The 18,705-nt window shown below is 37.3% G+C and overlaps 1 protein-coding gene across 1 annotated transcript in view; it reads right to left on the reverse strand.

The window, feature by feature from the left end:
• The window catches only part of RLF (RLF zinc finger), a 281,556-nt gene extending 263,381 nt beyond the window's left edge, over nucleotides 1-18,175 (reverse strand). Inside the window, exon 1 of the mRNA XM_069223919.1 lies at nucleotides 17,943-18,175. Coding sequence (XP_069080020.1) covers nucleotides 17,943-18,116 — 174 coding nt within the window. The 5' untranslated portion in view covers nucleotides 18,117-18,175. The remainder of the gene's footprint in view (nucleotides 1-17,942) is intronic.
• Between the last annotated feature and the right edge of the window lie 530 nt (nucleotides 18,176-18,705).

Below are 18,705 nucleotides of genomic sequence, written 5' to 3' on the forward strand. Positions count from 1 at the left end.
AAGCGGAGTCCCAACAGGTTTGTCAACACTGCCTTGTTGAAGTACTGGCAGCCATTCAGATCTCAGCACGAGATTGGGAAGGTTTGTGAAGCCTTTGCTTACACACACAAATTGTTATTTTCTTTAATTTCTCAAAAACTACTGAACGGATTTAAGCCAAACAACAAAAAGGGTGCTTTCTGACCAATAACGACTACCTTTCTGCCAAATTTGGTGCAATTCTGTATGGTGGTTCGGGCACTATACCTATTCAAAATCCTTCTGGAAAAATGCATTTGGGAAATCGTTTTTGGACCCTTCTCTTTCTTTAACTTGGCGCCCGCTTGACGGATCACCCTGAAGCTTTTCAGACAGACACCGAAGTGAGTGTCGTATTTTCTTGGAAAATTTTGTTAAGATTCATCAAACTGCATCAAATTTATAAGCAAAACAAAAAAACGCTTTTTCTATAGAAACCAGATCTTTACTATAACTACACCACTAAAATATATATATATATATATATATATATATATATATATATATATATATATATATATATACACACACACATACATACACATACACACACACACACACACACACACACCCACACCTACACACACACACACACAAACACTGGCGGCCATCACCAGCCGGTGCTAGAACGGCAGTAGTGCCTTCTATTTGCACCTTACCGTACGACGCATTCACATTAAAGAACTCCTTGGAATATCAACAAAGGATGACAGGCACTCGGGCACATTCAATGGTTTATTGCTGCATCAGTAAAACCCGTTGCAGCACAAAAGTCTTTGTCAATATATAATTCTGCCTTAATGTCAGTGATGTCTTTGATCACCTGTTTACTTAAATACAAAAAGACAGGAACAGACCCCATCCCACCCCTGGTAGACCTATTATAGCTGCCCAAGAAAGTCCGTTTGAGAATGATTCTAAATACATGGATTATTTTTTATGACTTTTCGTTCAAAACCTCAACTCCTATATCAAAGACACCACAGAATTCCTAAAGATAATTTTTTACATCAGTTGGGAAAAGCAATACCTACTTATGACCTTGGATGTTGCCTCATTATCTACGAGCATACATGACACAGATGGTCTCAGGGCAGTTGAGTACTATTTGAGAGCTAGACCAATAAGGATTTATAAAAACACCAATATACTTCTTACTATGATAGAGTAGTTTTTTAAATACAATATCTTCTTTTTCAATCATGAGATCTACATACAGAGGGGGGACAGAATGGGCACCTGTTTCGCCTCAAGTTATGCAAACGTATACATGGGTTGGTAGGAGGAACAGGTGCACAACAATCCCCCACTAGATAGAGTGAGAACTTTTCCCTATGGGGAGATTTATTGACATCTTTGTGATTTGGAAGGGAGGCAAACTCCACTCTCAGGTTTGTGACCAATATTAATGAGAATGATTTAAACCTCAGGTTTAAACAGTAACATCATTAACACCACAGCAAAATATTTGGATGTGAAACTGGTGGCCAAGGAGAACAAAACTACAGACCTATATGGAAAACCAACAACAGGGAACAGTATCTTGCACGTTAATAACTTCTACCTTATATCCCTCAAGGATAGAATCCCACATGGTGAATTGCCAAGAGAATATTCAGCCAACATGAACGTTTCCATAGCATACAAGGAGATATGTTAGTGAGATTCACTAAAAGGGAGTATAGTGAGACAATTGTCGACAAGGGTTGTAAAGAGGTCCAACACGGGGACAGGGACAAACCTTTTTAAGAAAGAGAAACGAAAGAATCAAAAGGAATAAGGTAAGATTCATAACAATACCAAACACCATTTGCTTCACATAGCACTTTGAAAGCACTGGCATCTCTTAAGAGTGATGCAGTAACTGGTGAGGATCTGCCCAGAAGACCACCAGTTACTTACAGGAGAGCAAGGTCAATGAGCGACAAGCAAGTTAGGAGCAAGATGAGTAGATAGAAGCTCTGGGCTAAAACCTAAGGATGGTTTTGTGATGTGTACAAGATGTAACGCCTGTAAGAATGAAGAGAACTTAACTACTGATGAAACATTTGGTAGAGGGACACAAGATCAAAGGCCACTTCACAAGCAAGAGCGAATAGGAGTGCATATTTAAAAAATGCACATGTCCATAAAACTACGTTGGTAGTACCACCTTACTGGCTCACATGAGAATCCTACAACACTTAAGAGCAGTCAGGAACCTAGATACCACGTATCCAGCAGCATGACATTTGCATGCTGACTGCAATGGAGATGAAAAAGAGAAGAATAAGAGTTGAAATACAGTGTGATTGATGGGTTCCCTAAAGATCTAGGGAAAGAAATAGAAACATCTCAGGATGATGGAGTCTAGGTACACCATTGCCTTTGATAGCAAAAAAAACCTGGAGGTCTAAACTGTGATAAGCAGATGGCAGTGCACATTTAAATAAAACAGTGTGGAATTGCTGATTATGTTGCTCAATGTTTTTGAGTTTATGGTGTTGCTGCTTTATGAGTGATGTTAATGCAATGAGTGTGCCCCATACATAGACACACACATTCTGTAGTTATAGTTGGGATTCCCAGACACAGGGATTCCTCCTATTTCTGCTTCTGAATAACTTTGCCTTAGTTTGAAAATTCTTCACAAAAACTTTCCAGACCTGTAGGATTTTATACATTGGCAGATTAAGAAGGTTTTGTAGTGATTCTTTAAGGAGGTGCAAAGATAAAAAGGGTACACCAAAACTGCTTTTCCATCATACATTTTCCAAAGAGTTTTGTATTGGACCTAATTGAAAGACGCATTAAATGGTTTTAAGAAAATTTAGCAGGAATATAGATAATGGTGTGTAGATGATCTTTTTTGTAATATTTTAAGTGAGTAGTGGCAGTGGTTCTTAAGTAATTAGGCACAAAAACATAATGATGGGTCACCATACACACCGATGCTACTGCAGTATATGGAGGTGACCAAACAATCTGATCGGCCAATGAAAGTTCCAAAAATTAAAAGGCTGCCTCCTTGTTTCCAACACATCTTTGCACGTTATATGGTTTATTGAGAAACAGAGGTGTCTGCTGCTGTTATATACTGGAGGAACAACTAAGCCACTGTACCCAACATAGTAGCTGGAGGGAAAGGTACTTTTAAAGATTTTAAAATGTAAAAAAATTAATTAAAATCACAAAAAAAGAGTTCAACAGATAAATATTCAAGGTTACAGTAACAGAGTGGTTTTTAAATGAGTTTTTCCCAAATCTAAACACGCTTACATATGTTCAATAAGCCAATATTTAAGGTTGAAAAAGGAAAATGTGGTTTACGTTGCTTGTAAAACGCACACCATCTGGACATCACAGTACTGGACTGGAATATTTTATATCCAAATGAAAAATGGAAGACGTTCATTATCTCTAAGAAATGCAGACAGTCTTGTTAACATGCCTTCGAGACCTTTTCAACTCTGCAGCATTTAAAGTAGACCACTTCTACTTTTGTCTCTAACAAGAGGATGGAGAAGACAACATTTGTCTTTGGAAACAGACATTAAGTTGGGAAGTGTCATTTTCATCTGAATTTCTAACCTAGCTTCAGTTAGGTGACCTACAATATTCCCACCACAGTGGATAATCCTGACATGCGGATGGTCACATACTCTCACTGAGCAAAGTAGAGGGAGTAACTGAATTCATCTCAAACCTCTTTCACGAATCCATGTAATGTCTACTACTTTCAACACCAAATTAGATTCAAAATTAGCTTTCTTGGCATGCTTCAACCTAAAAAATAAAACTGTGCCAAACACGGACCATCATTGTTATGCAATAAGGAACAGTCAGGCAGAGAACAGATATATAGAAGGGTAGAGGGCTGGCCAATATGAAAATATCTAACACTGACATTTTCTTAAAAGGAGTACAATCATAGGTTTCCATTCATTTCGGCCTGCACATGTAGCACAATACTACCAAATCCACCAATGATGTCAAAACAAACTAGACTACAAACAAAGTTTCAGAAATAGTACACAGCAACATAAACACCCATTTGTGTCACATGATAATGAAAACCAATTAAGAAATGCTTAAGAAGTACAATACAGAAATAAAGCATCATGGGATTGATTGTTAAACACAAAGTGCGTGAGAAACACAGCCTAATACTGTTAAACACATAGCTTGTCAAATGACAAAGCAAAAAGAAAGGTAGATAAGTAAATCTAAATGTAACTGGTTTATAATTCTCTGAGCTATGAACAGCCCAACATTACTAAAACAACTTCTACAGCCAGTGCCACCCTGCTGACTGCTGGAAAGTAGTACACCTATTTGTTCCAAACATTATCTAATTCCAGATTTCACACATTACACAAAATCTACATATTTTAAGATGAAACAGGTAGTATTATGCAATACTGTTAGAAAATCAAAATACAAGTGCATATATTAAATGAATTTACTCTTGGATTAGCCTCATTAGAGGTGAAACAATTTCTTTTTGTATTTTAAAACAGATGTGCTGACCTTTTACAACACGCCTACAAAATATTATCAGGAGACGCAAAACATGAAATTATACAGCCGAGAAAAAGACAAAAACAAAATGGAGACAGAGAATGAGGGTGTCTGCAGAAAAACAACACTTCTGGTGAGAATTAAAATGTTTAACACTTTATGACACCCCAAAAGCACAATTACCCGTTAGCCATTCAAACTACAAAAATGCTAACTATTCTGCTAAAAAACATACACTACCAGGAAAGGACAAAATCTACTTCAAACTCTTCCTTTCATAAGGAAAAAGACAAACTAGTACTGAAACCATGTGTTCAACACATTGTTAAATAAGCCTTTAATGTCAAAATAAAAATCTTTATTTTAATTATAAAATGCATCAGAGGCCTGAATCATTTAATGTTAACCTATAAAATGCATAAGCTGCACAATAGAGAGCTAACACTAAACTTTTGCAACATTTTCAACAGAAATTGGAGACAAATGTCAACTGCTGAAAAAACTTTCATGGAGATTTACCTTCAACAGAATAATTGCACATTTTCTGTCATACATGAAGGACATTGTTATGAAGTCTTACATGGAAATGTACTGGGGTGAGGAAAAAAAAAAAAAAGTCTAATAAAATACTATATCCAGAAGGAAAAAACAAAAGCCAGTGTATGAATAAAACTGCATTTCTATTTACAGTAGTCAACATGCATCCACTCTGAAGCTAAGGACATTTCTGATGTCATTTAAAAAAGTAACCAATACTTTAAAAAAAAAATGTAATTACTTTTAGACCTACACCTATTTTGGACTACTACTAACATACTAACACATTCGTTATGTTGCTATAAACACTAATTTCAATCACAAAAAATGCTCTCTACATATCATTCAGCTATGAGAAAACTTGTGCACACACTGTATTTTGTGAAAACTATCTGCGCAATACAACTCATTTATGCTGTACTTCACTGTATCTCAGCACAAATCAACAGTATCCTTTCAAAGTGTATCACTCGATGACATTGCTCAGTTCCACACATATAGAAATAATAGGGCAGAAGATATTAACGTTGGAAAATCTTTAGTTTAAGGGATCAATGGATGCTTATTATGTCATTCTACGCTTACTCTTATTAATCATTGGTAACAGAGTTGTGACGGAGTAGATAAGTAAGAATTCTGTTTAGCACTTCAACCATGGTTTATACAGCTATCGATGGCATTGTAGACCCCTTGAATCCTATTAAGATGCATTTCAAGTACATAAAAAGGACACCTCAATTTCAGACCGATTTAGAAAATCTGGAACAAATAGAAGAAAATAACATTCATGCTGAATAACATTGCAATACAGTAACCAGTAATAGTTCCACTTTAAGTACTGCTGACCCACTTGCAGGCCTCGAAAAATCTACTCACCCTCTCACTAAGGCAAGTCATATTTTATTTGATCAACCTATTTTTAGGACCTACTCGCCCCTTCTGGCGAGTTGACAAATAACAGGTGTTCTGTTCACACACGGAGGAGCAAGAAAGATGTCTTTAAATATTGCTTGTTACATCTGCTGTGTGTTCAGTGACCGACGTCAAGTCTGTTTGTCTTACAATTAATTTTCATTCTACTGCAGCTTCAGGATTTTGTCAGGTTTTTAATCAACAGACAACACTTAAATAGCTAAGTCAACTGTGCAAACATTTCCAAAATATATTTCAGCAGTTGTGAAAGCCCACTGTTTGTACTTCTGTGTGATGAAGAAAATGTAATAGGATGAAAAGAAAACAAATCTAAACACTTTAATTGGATAGGTGCAAAGAATAAATGCTTTCTGGAACCTGAATTTCTCAGATTGTTAATACATTATATATTTTTATCAGTAAAGTTGCACGCTAGTGGGAAGGGTTTTGGACATTTCTTGGAAATGCTCTGTCTCTAAATTACAGTGTGCAACCACATCATGCTTTAGTAATAAATTAAAAGTGAGTGTTTAAACAAACTAAAAAAACACTCCTGCCCTGATGGCAATGCCATTAGTATACTAAGAGGCAAGTAATGGATCCTATGCTGCCTATATGTGGCAGCAGAAATAATGAGCTCACATATTTGAAGGTACACTCATGTGACAATTAGGAAAAAGGCAACTCGGTAAACTAAAATATTTGGCTAGGGTCACACAAATTTCAGACCAATTTACGGGTCAAGTACATTACAGTTACGGTAGAGTAGATTATTCAAGTTACTCAACCTGTAGATCTAGTAAAAATGTTATGATTTTTGAAGGCCTGACTTGGACAACCAGTGATTGATAATGAAGCTATGGTTGCCATGTACAAGGTTGAACATGCAATGGACAAAATAAAAAAGGATGTGGATAATTTTCATTACTTAGTATTGCAATTAAAACTTCAGAACAGCTTCAGATATACAGAGAGATAAAGCAGTCAGTAGATCATGGGCTTGAACATGAAAATGGATTACGTGAATGTAGTAATTTTGGACCTACATTACAATATCAGCAGCCAAGCTGGAATTGGGAAAAGCTTTTATATTAAAGGAATGTATGCTGATGTGCATAGGGTTACGAATACAAAACCTTAACAAATCTTCATTAACTTATTGTGTCTGATAACCATATATGCCACTCTACAAATGGCAGAGATACAGAAGATATGTGGAGTCATGCTGTTCATTGTTCTATCAACAAACAGCTAGATGCTCAGAAATTCTGTATGGCTGTTATGCAAATAATAGCTAACGAACCGCACCCGAGTTCTGACCTCTTTGATGTAAAATACTCTTGGGACCACAAATGCTTCCACTGCTACATTCAAGCTCCACTCTTACAGAATTTGTGAGATTTGTCGCTCTGCAACCAAACTTTGGTCCAAAATGTAAATTAGAACTGGCCTACCTTTTGTTTAATAATGATAACTATGTCGTTTTTATGATTCAAATGTGTACTCAGATCAACAGAAGAAAAAGAAGAAAAAAAAATATCAATCAATGTGTATTTCAAATTTTACTTCTTCACAAATGGGTATTTCGGGGCAGAATTGTACTTGTAGTGCTATTATTTTTCATCGTAGAACCAGGGATGTGGAACTCCTTTTGCCTGACGTCCAAGACGTATCGTTTGGGTTCAAGGACAACAAATGTTCATGTCTATTTTGTCCTTGAGCCAAGTAGGACCCTGGAGCACATACCCTTTGGCTGCCAATTTACACTGTGTTATGAAACAGAGAAGGGCACGGTCTGCACTTAAGTTAAATTTGTGTTCATATGCTTATGCTGTTCAAACTGTGTTCATGATTCATTAATGTAAAGCTTTTATTATTAGGGTGACCGCTCTAAGGAAATGTTGTTAGCCTTGGAGTGCACTACTGACAGTGGTTACAGTATAAAATGTATCCACAAGTTTGCAAAGTTTACCAATATGAGGCTACATATAATGCTCCCATAATGCTCTGTGATTAGATGCAAATATTTGCAGAATCTAATCTTAAAAGCAAGACTGATGGTTCTTTGTTCTAAAAAAATAAAAGTTCACAAAAAAATGAAACCAGGGGAAAATGTTCTGCTAAACTACTGTGAAATTTTAGATACAATTTCTTTAAAGCAACATGTTTCAACAGGATTATGGAAAATGTGAAAATAAACAAGCATGGGCAGAGGCAAATGGTCTGAGACTGGTGGTCAGCCTTTTGTTTTTAACAATGCTTGTCTTGTTTTGAAATTGTTTTTGTACAACTTTATACCTATGGGAGCTGCCAGGCCCCCACTATCATACCAAACATTGGCAAAAATAAAAATATTATTGGGTTTTCTAAAAGCATACATTGCACCAACATTTTTGGCACTGAATAAAACTACTTTGTGTGCAGATATCCTCCCTGTGAAACAGAGGAAAGCTGTCACTTAAATGGAAGCCAGTCACAAGAAAGAAAAAGATAGAACTTCAATAAAAACAAAATGTTTTGGTAAATGCCACATCTAATTAGGGGCCCATTTCCTAAAGAAAGTCACAAAAGGGCACCCTTGGTGTATGTCCTTGCATTAGTGCACATTTACAGCTTTCATTAATTCACAAGAAATTACAGATGCCAAGAAACCATACTCCTACAAAATAGTTTATGCATGTGTAGATTTGCTCATGCAGAAATCTCTTGAGCATTTACAAATTACCTTTCCCTCCAACCCTGGAAGAATTTTTACAATCCAACCTTTCTCAGTATGGGAAGAGTGTATAGAAGAGCTGGTAAAAAAAAACCTAAAACATGCAAGTTAGTAAGTCTGTGCAGACTCAACAGGGCATTCCAACTTCAGAACTAATGGTTACTGCTACATCCAGCCCCAGTATGTAGATTTTTTGAAAGGTGGAAACATAAGGGAAGCCCTCGTAAAGTATGAGCCCTAGCATAATTAGAGAGGCTATAATCAAAGATCTTATTTAATGAAATTGCAACCATAATTTCTTACCGCACTATCTGGCAATAAAGGGACAAGTGTGTGTTTTTTTATTTTTTATTTATTACAGTGCAAGTAGATTTATGAGGCAACTTACCAATAACAAGTAGATATTTTATTAAATGTACACCCCTGATGGAGAGAGTGCATAAGGGCATCATAACATGAACTTGAAGAGAAACAGAGGTTGGACAGAATGGGATAATTTTACTTTCAAGCACAAACTACAAAAAAAATATATATATATATATATATATATACACACACACACACACATACACACACAACACACACACAGGACAGTTACTTGTTAATTTTACATCCTAGGTTCTAAGTCACAGTAACAAATCTAGAACACAGTTTTAGAGTTGAACTTCAATAGAAATGTCATTATGTGGTCTCTCATGGCTGATGAAATGTTCAAAAATCTATTCTATATAGGTGTACTCTATAGTTTACCATATAGATTACATAGAGAGATGTTTAAAGAGTTGGACATGCACAGCATTTACGTTTTTTTTTTCACAATCCAAAAGATTTGTTTTTCCTCTCTGTGTTTCATGATGACTACCACCATGTTATCATCTTCAACTTTAAATATCCTAAATCATGGCACACTAATGTAACAAATATTATTTCTGTCTGAGAAACACATAAAAATAAATACAATGATTATTGTATTTTTTATATGGAGCTTATATATTATTAGGGTCGAGCCTGCGTTGCATGCGTATTGCAGCGAGACGCTTCTGTATTTAGAAAAGGGCTCAGAGCCCTGTCAACTTCACGTCAGTGTTTTTTATTGGTTCGTGGGCTTGCCTAATAAAATCTGCTTGCGTTCATTAGTCGAAGGCAAGCATACGTCATGCCTTTTCCGGTGGTTAGCCCTCCTCCAGCGCAGCGACCAGGTACAGAAAACATGCAAGGCTTGCTGTTTTCCCATGGGGCTCGTGGACTTCTTTTTCTCTAATTTACGAGCGCGATCTCGCTTGGCAGAAGTCGAGCGCTTTACATAGCTAATTTCACTTTTTCGGGTTGTTTACATAAATGCACGTTTGCCCGATAGGAGAAAAGTCCGGTTAGGAGTTTACAACGCGATCAGCTCTAACATGAGCAAACTCAAGACCCGTTGCATTGCAAATGCTTGTTTAATATGCTCCTAAAGAGCATGGCACTGTACTTCAGTTTGTGTAACTCTACTGCACCACCATCCACTGTAGTGTAAGGCACACCAATCAAATATCTGAACAACAGATATTAACTAAAATTGAGCTAACAAATCATTGTATTAAACTGCACTACACTGTCAATCAATCAAGGTTCTTGTAGAGTGCGGCTTATCACCTGTATATTGTATGGCACAGCTTTTAAGTTTCCACACATACTTCACTTACCTTTTATCAGTATATTCAAGTCCATAAAATTTGTCATTTACCTTGAACAAAATTGTTATGATTAACACAAGCTCTTTATCAGTAGAAATATTTGGTTAGTTCTTAAAAGAACTTTTTTCCTTCTTTTTTGAGTTTGTGATTTTTTCTGGAATTTTTTTTTTTTTTTTAGAAGGGGAACAGGTCAACATGACCAGCTAAAGAACAAAATACCAAATAGGATGGAGGGGAAAAGAAAAAGACTTAATAAAGTTTGGGAGGATACTTATGAGCTATCACTAGCTGACGATTGATATTTAAGTCCTTAGCCCCAGCAACAACAGTCTCACATAAAAGATAAGTGGCAGTACTTGCATACTGGTCCTCTATATGGTGCTCCTCCATAATGAGGTCAACTGCTAGATGCTGCAGATGGAGCGGGTGCTGGTGGGGCCGCAGACAATTCTTCATAAGTTGAAATGGTTACAGGGTTGGTAGCTGTGGCCACTACTGATGAGGTTGCTGCGATCTCCTGCAACGATAATTCCCGCCTCTTTTCACAAGTGTGATTTGTGGGGAGTGGGTGGTTTCCAGATGCTTCCTCTTGCTAGTTGTATCAAACGAGTATTGCTGCTGTTTACCATGGGAGCTAACCTTCTGGCAAAAATCACAAGTCACCAGCTTTGCATTTACTTTGTTCTTCCCAGGTGGAAAAGAGAAGAACTGCTACACCACAGCCTCCTGTAAGAGCTTACAGCACTCAGGCTCCTGTTCTGTCCAGGATATTCTGTCCCTGTCCTTATCTACCGCTTCCTCCTGCTGCAGTCCACGATTTTCTCCACCCATTATCAAATGGAGGCGTTTAACAATGGTGCATGCAAAAACAAATAATTTTCCTTCAAGAAAGAACCTTCCCCTTACAGGCAGGCTCACACTGTAAATGATACAAAATGAGGGGCTACTTCATGTAACTACATAGATATTTTTACCCAATCAAAAGGTGTTTTACAACCACGAAGTACTGCTGTACTACCGCAATAGTATCTAGGAAGCACTGCGGTACCGACAAACCACAAAATAAGTAATGCTAATAAACTTTAAATATACATAAACTAAATAGACTTTTACAACAGCATTTTTATATTTTACAAACTATGTACATAATTACATTAAAAATGAATACTGAAACTATTGCTTTATGTGGGCTACAAAATAGGACAAAACTAAAGAAAAGTATCCACCAACCATAGAAACTATGAATTATACTAGAAAGTAACAATCAATGGGCTATAAACACAGCCCGAAAGTACTACATTACAGCTAAAACCACACATTGTGGTGACTGTAGGAATGCGATATAAATATATTTCTCCTCACCAAAAACAAATGAAATAACTTTGGACACATTAGAATATAAAAGTATGTGTATACATTCAAGTGTTTACCAATTTGATTCTATATCTCTATTTTTAAATACAATTATGCCTTTCTTTTCTACGATAGTATAAAGTCACGATTTATACATTATAAAAACATTAAAATTGAATTTAAAAAAAACAAAGGTTAACGCTTCGTTATAGTGAGGATTATGTTATTTTAACAAAAAATGTAATAACAAATGATTGAAATTGTAAAGTTAATAGTTCTAACTGTAAATTATATCTTCTAGCCCATCCAAACAATACTCTGTTATTAATCTCAGAACATAGCATTACCAAAAATTTTGGCACCCCACATGAACTATAACTCGCCAAGCTACATGCTGACTGTTGTCATACACAATGGCATAATAGCAGGAACAAGTGCTGTTAGGGAAGCTAAAATTTAACATAGTGGAAATCATACTATATGAAAGGGTGAAAGCTCCGCATGTATAAGAGGTGAGATAGTTCATGTGTTATATCAAAACTTTTCATAGCACTATGGTATGAGGTGAGAAACATACTATTGTTTTGATAGAGCAGAAGATAATTTACAGATACAACTTTGGAATTTAAGTTTTTGTGTAGTTTAAATGTCATGTTTATCCTTTCAATAAGTAACATTCATAACTATGAGCTTTAAGCTTTTTTTCCACTGTATATAAAAATAAATGAATACCCAATTTTAAACAACACATACATAACTCAATTTATTACTTTAATCTTCTATGTTTAATTGTGACAATCTAGTTTACCAGAATGATGGACTGCATTCTAGCAAATATGCCAGGACAGCAAGGGGGGTGGGGGTACCAAAAGTTGCCAGGCTTGGCTGCACATCTTTGTAACTAATCCAAAGTTATCTTATGCATGTCACATGCATAACAACTCAATGTACTGTCCCAAATATAGGTGATAAGGAATGGGAATCAATACTGGATTCCATACCTCATCAAAAGTAAATAAAACATTAAGCAGATTAAATAACCCTTTGAGTCAAGCCGTGAGCACAGCGTGTGTGCAAAAATGTTTAAGAAATTAGTCATATGCAATGTTTGTTTTACCAATGGGTCTCTACTGCGGTTTATTTTGCTCATTCAAAACACTTGCTTAGAAAAGATCTATTAACATTATTGCCCAAGGCGAGATGTTATCTGTGGAAGGATCATGCTAGAGACTTGCCTTGATAGGAAACACTCTACAACATAGTTGCGCATCCAGGAAGAATACATGTAAAAATAAATTCCACAGATCAGCTACAACAACTTCAGTGCCAAAACCTAATACAGGTATTCCCTTACACTCAAGAAATCTGCAGGACAGTATAAAAGAGGGATATGGGGCAAAACAATTGACAGAAATTGTAGTTTATGATGTGGACATAGTTTAGAAATTACTCCTGCTTTGTATGCAAGTTGTGAGCGCAAAGCACATGCAAGTCGCTGCTGGTTAGAGTTACAGGCGCAAATGAGTCTAGTTCAACAAGATTACAAGTGCCCTAAAAAAGGTAATTAAAAAGTCTTTAGCCATTTAACTGTGGCATACATGTCAAGTCAGGCATGAAATGTCACCTCAGCTTTATGCCATACCCGGACAAGGAGCAATATACAGAAACTACACAACACCCATGAGCCAGTTGCCCAATGTGAAACAAATAGTTCATGTACATGCAATCAGAGTAAAAATATAGCTGAGTCTGTGTATTATGATTAGACACTGGTACATGGAGTGAAATCTCTTAGAAGACAGGATTAATCTTGGTTATTGTTATCTACACTTCTAAAATGTTCAAACTGAGGAGTTACCAGCATGACATCTGTGTACAGACTTCATATTAACAAAAGAAAACAATTGTTTCAAATCAAAGGGCTAATATCGCCAAATATCAGAAAATGTGTTCTTTATAACATCTCTCTAAAAATTATAACATCCAACAGAAAAATAAATAATGCTGGGAAACAAAGTTGGCCTCCCTTCTAAGATTGATCTGCTTGAGCTTGTGAGACACAGAAGAGATTTTTTCCAGTCATATGAACGCCACCCACATTGTTTTCTCCTTGTCTATGTGTACCATTTCCCTGGTGGGCACATTGCTAAGTATTTCAAATTAAAGGTGGTTTTAAACATTGGGTTTAAAAGCCTTTCAAAGTATAATAAAATAAACAATGCAAGACAAGTGTAGCGTTCATTGTTACCATTTGATCAAGATAATTAATCTTCAGCATTACAATCATTGGCTTGAAAGAAAAAAATATGACATTGGCTAGAATAATTTAACAGTTTGCTAAATCCTACTGCAAAAAGATTACAAGCGCACACAGGCGCTTCGAAAATTTTATAGAAATCGCCGAAGATCAACTGAAAAATAGGATTGAAAATTAACACCTGTTCTCCAGAAATTGTTTCAAACTATTATCCAGCTCTGCTCAAACCTGAATAAGTGTATTGTCTATAGTTTCCAAAGAGACTTTAATAAACCAACAAGCTTTTCTAAATGAATTTTACCATTTCAGCCCAGTTGGTCACCAAGATCATTTAACTCTGCAAAGCAAAACTGAAACACTTCCTGCATTCTTTTGCGTGAGAAGGCAACTCCATCTCATATCGGTGATAAACTCACTTTAAGTTGTAGGTGTTGCACTGAGCCCATTTTAAGGGTCTAATACCTCCAGTTACCATTCCAAGATTTCAGTTCTAAATTATTTACATCTATAAAAGATTTTCCAGCACAAGATGGAACTAATGATCCTAACATCAGTAGATTCCCCAAAATAATGCATTTAAAAGCGTTTACCACATGTGCCTCAACATGAGCACTGATTTACAAAGAAATGTGTCTGTTCCTTACTTTAAAAAACAGTCCTCATTTAATTAACCAAAAGGATAAATTGACATACTCCGATACTGATGAAATCTCATCCACCTGGAATAACATTATAACTTAAACCAAGTGAAGCAAAGAAAGTACATTTTCCTTTAAAGGCTGTACCAAAATATAATCAAGACGTAGCATAAGAAATACTTAACGCCAACCAGACTAGATTCTATCCAAATTAACTCCATGGGTGTCATTATGTGAACCTTTGAATTGAAGCAAAATATATCTTGTTGCCTTGATGATATACAGACCTAAGAATCAACATCCTCAACCGCAGCTTTTTAAAAAGTAGCGAAGAATGCAGTGATAAAACAAAGACAAATAACTACTTTGAGTCATACACATAAGTTAACATATTACTAGTATGTAAAATCTGCAACAGAGCTGTGTCCAGAATACTATCTCGAGACAGAACAGGAAGTTAAAAGTTCTGGATATTTTCATAATTATTTGCACTAGTAATCTTTGTCTTCAGATTAAGTTGAGATGTTGGCAAAATATACAACACTAAGAGCAAATATGTACTTTTCATAGAAGGTGAATATAACATGTGAAATTTCTTTGACAATTTTTGCAGCCGGAAGACGATTTAATTTATTTTTTGTAGCTTATATTTACTAATTTCCATAAACATTCCAGAAGATATTTGTTTTGTACAATGCCAAATATAAAATGAAACATCACAAATACAAAGAGAAATATTTTAGCCATCACTCCTCCTACTAGTATCAGTGACTTAAACCATTTCAACTTATATTAAATCTAACTCTTCACACAGCAGTGACTTAAGAGAGGGCGTTTAGATAAATCCCAAAAACCAGTAGCCTCCATTTCAATCACACATTCTTATCCAATTTGTAGTTCATCCCCGGATCAAAACCATGTTGTAAAGTAACACTGCCAAGTATATAAAACGTTCCTATTACTACATCCGCTTCCTACGAATGTAGGAAATGTGACCCAGTTTTGTTCAATTACTTAACAGGCCCACTCAGATGTGTTACCTTCTACATCAAATCTGCATTCATCCAGCTTAACTTTTATATATCTCGTGACCTCACTGCATCTATCATTTCGGTGTGCTCAGCACTCGCATATACGGGGCTATAAAGTTAAATTGTAGAACAAAGACTACTGCAAGACCGTTCTAGTAAAAAGAGAGCATTCAACTTCTCTCTCAAGGTAAATTAGGCTGACACCTATCACCCGCAATTTTGCTAGAAAGTGACTAAATAGGCACTTAAAGATGTGACTCAGATCGTTTAGACAGTAAACTACATGTTCCAGCCCAACCATCTTTACAAGGCATTTGACGAATTTTTGAGAAGTAGGTGCATTTGGTGTTTTTCAACGCTATGCGATGAAGATTCAATGTCATGTTCCCTGTCCTTAAAGTGGCCAGCAGGAAGCATTAGGTTTCCATTTTCTCTGCTGTCCAATGCCATTCAAGTAGAATTTTGTAAAAGCTAATTTCAGTCTGGATTCTTTCAGGCGATTCTATAATTGATCCCCAATCCCGTTCTACTATTCTCAGTAGTTGTATTTGTTCCTCCATTTTTTACTGGGGCATTCTGAAAATTGGATTTCAATAATTGTGCCTTACAATCTAGATATAATACCTTTTATATTGACCTAAACATTTCAAGTGGGACCAGATTGGTGACGTCAAGGTTTTTGAAGAAGTAGGTTTATTAAGTTGGAAACAACTATCCAGCCGTCTGTACTCTCATGCTTGAGACTATTTCTCTCTGATTTCCTGAAACGTCTTAATTCCATTTCAATCAAAGAGGTCTTCCAGATAGATGAATTCTCCTGTAGACCACTCATGCACGTTTTAGGGTTTGCAGCCAAAATGTATTCTCGAGTTTCTCCATAAATTAGCTGCTAAATGTACTTATCCGTTAACATGTAATTTCTAGAGGGTTTATTGCCACATCTAAAACAAGGAATGTATTACAGACTTCAACGATTGCTAACTCGCCGAGATAACCAGCCAGCTAACATTTTCGCAAAACTAGTGCATGAGGTCGGAAAAGAGCAAAGCATAAGTAACAGGTGATTGTGCAGTTTTAGTGTACGTGTTTTTAGAGTCTCTTGTCTTGCTGCTAGACTTGTTCTGCCTTCCAGCATGCCGTACAAACAAACAAAAACTTTCTATATGGGAGACATACTACGCTTTTCGTGGCAGTCCGAGTTTTCCCACGAGAGGTGTGTCATGGCGCAACCTTTGACTAGTACTTAGGTGGTACTGGGTGTGTTAAAGATGTCTAGTTTCCAGTCACATGACTTGCACACAGAAGCATTCCAGGGGTCTAAAATGTCGGACTCTTTAGTTAGAAAAACAAAAAAGTTGAGATGTTAGCTCCTAGATCGATGTGTGTAGAAACATATCACATTAATGCAGATGGGCGACAATACCGCGTCTACTATAGCCAGGCACACACGAAGAACAATATACAAACTGTGGTGTCTGGCCCGTGCTGAGTAACAAAAACACATACGAATGTACTGCATATTTGACACCTGTCAGTCACAGCACGTTAAGTTCGTGAAATTGCCCTTTTCTCCTGTTCTCGACGCCAAGGATAAATATTTACCTACATTCAAACAGACTCCCAGAGAAGATAACATTAATACGCAAGTGAGGGTTAAAAAAAATAAAGACGAAGCTATTATAGGCCAGTGATGTGTAATGTGCTCACCGCAACTGAAAGGTACGAAATAATGTCAATGAAATATCTTTAATAACAAACAAGATCAAACCATAAAGTGATTACAATCTGCTGATACGTCAGCTTAACAACGAAATGCATTATGTGGTGATGACAAACGTGCAGGTAGGTCTCAGCTGAAATGAACAACCATCATATCAATGCAATGTGCAAATGACAGCGCATGGAATAAAACACCTCGGAGTGCAAAACAGCTAAACGTACAATCTCCGCTCTGATTACATCATCGTGGAACAAATTATGATTGTCATGCGGAATAGTGGCATTTAGTGTGGTTTCTTCGAGTCTAGCTCCCATATAAAACTAACAGCGAACCTAGGAACGTCTGGTCATCATGTTGTTTACACCTAACGAGCATGGGCATCCATCCATCTCTGAAAGGCCAACAACTAGGTACAATCAGAGCATTTTAGAAGCCTTCAAGCTACACCGTTGGTGCAGAAAGCGGGTGGCTCTGCGAAGAAAAGACAAAGGCCCAGCGGGAGCAAGGCCAGACTGCGGCCGCACCGCCCCCTCCAGCAGAAACAGCGCGGTTCTGCCACTCTTCTAGCCTCCCGCCCCTCTCACCTGGCAGAAACGCTTGCAGTAAGACACAGTGGCTGTCTCGCATACCGCCTGCTCCCGCAGCCGGGTCTCCAGGCCTCGTAGGGTTTTCCGTAGATGCTGCACCAACTCCGGCGGCATCCTCCTCTTGTTGTCATCTTTGGCTCCCAGATCCGGTTCGCCCTCCCCGTCCGCCATCTTCCCTCTCCCAAACAGCGCGTAGGCAAACACGTCATGTGACTTCTTTTCGTTGTCTTTCTCCTGCTGCCCAATGGTGTGGGTGACGACCATGCGCAGGGACGCCCCCCAGGGCGGGCGACGGGTGATGACGCCAGAGCAGCAGCGAGGAGGCTACAGGTTGATGTTTTGACTACTTGGATTGGCGCGTGGACTCCTTTGAAACACGTGACAGGTGGATGTTATGTGACCGCCATCTCATGTGCATGTACAGTCTGACTTCAAATTCTCATAGTGTTGGAGATGGATGTCTATCTCCCGGGGTGTAATTTGGGTTCCTAACAAGCGCACACAAACATTTCCCACGATGTTTTAGCTTTGGGAAAACAAACTCGTGCGACAAACGAGCGCCCCTGTGTGCATTGTTTTTGCCGGAGAAAATACCTAGGAAATGATACTACACCAAATGTGTGCAAATGGGAGGTACACAAACGATTGACAGTGTAGGAAGAGCCCGTTTAACCCTAGTGATGAGTGCAATTGGCGAAACACTCCCACACTACTGTAGTAGTCTATACGTGACTGTTAACGCGTCCGTCTATGTCAATTT

Source organism: Pleurodeles waltl, chromosome 3_1, assembly GCF_031143425.1.
Source record: "Pleurodeles waltl isolate 20211129_DDA chromosome 3_1, aPleWal1.hap1.20221129, whole genome shotgun sequence".
Taxonomy (NCBI): Eukaryota; Metazoa; Chordata; class Amphibia; order Caudata; family Salamandridae; genus Pleurodeles; species Pleurodeles waltl.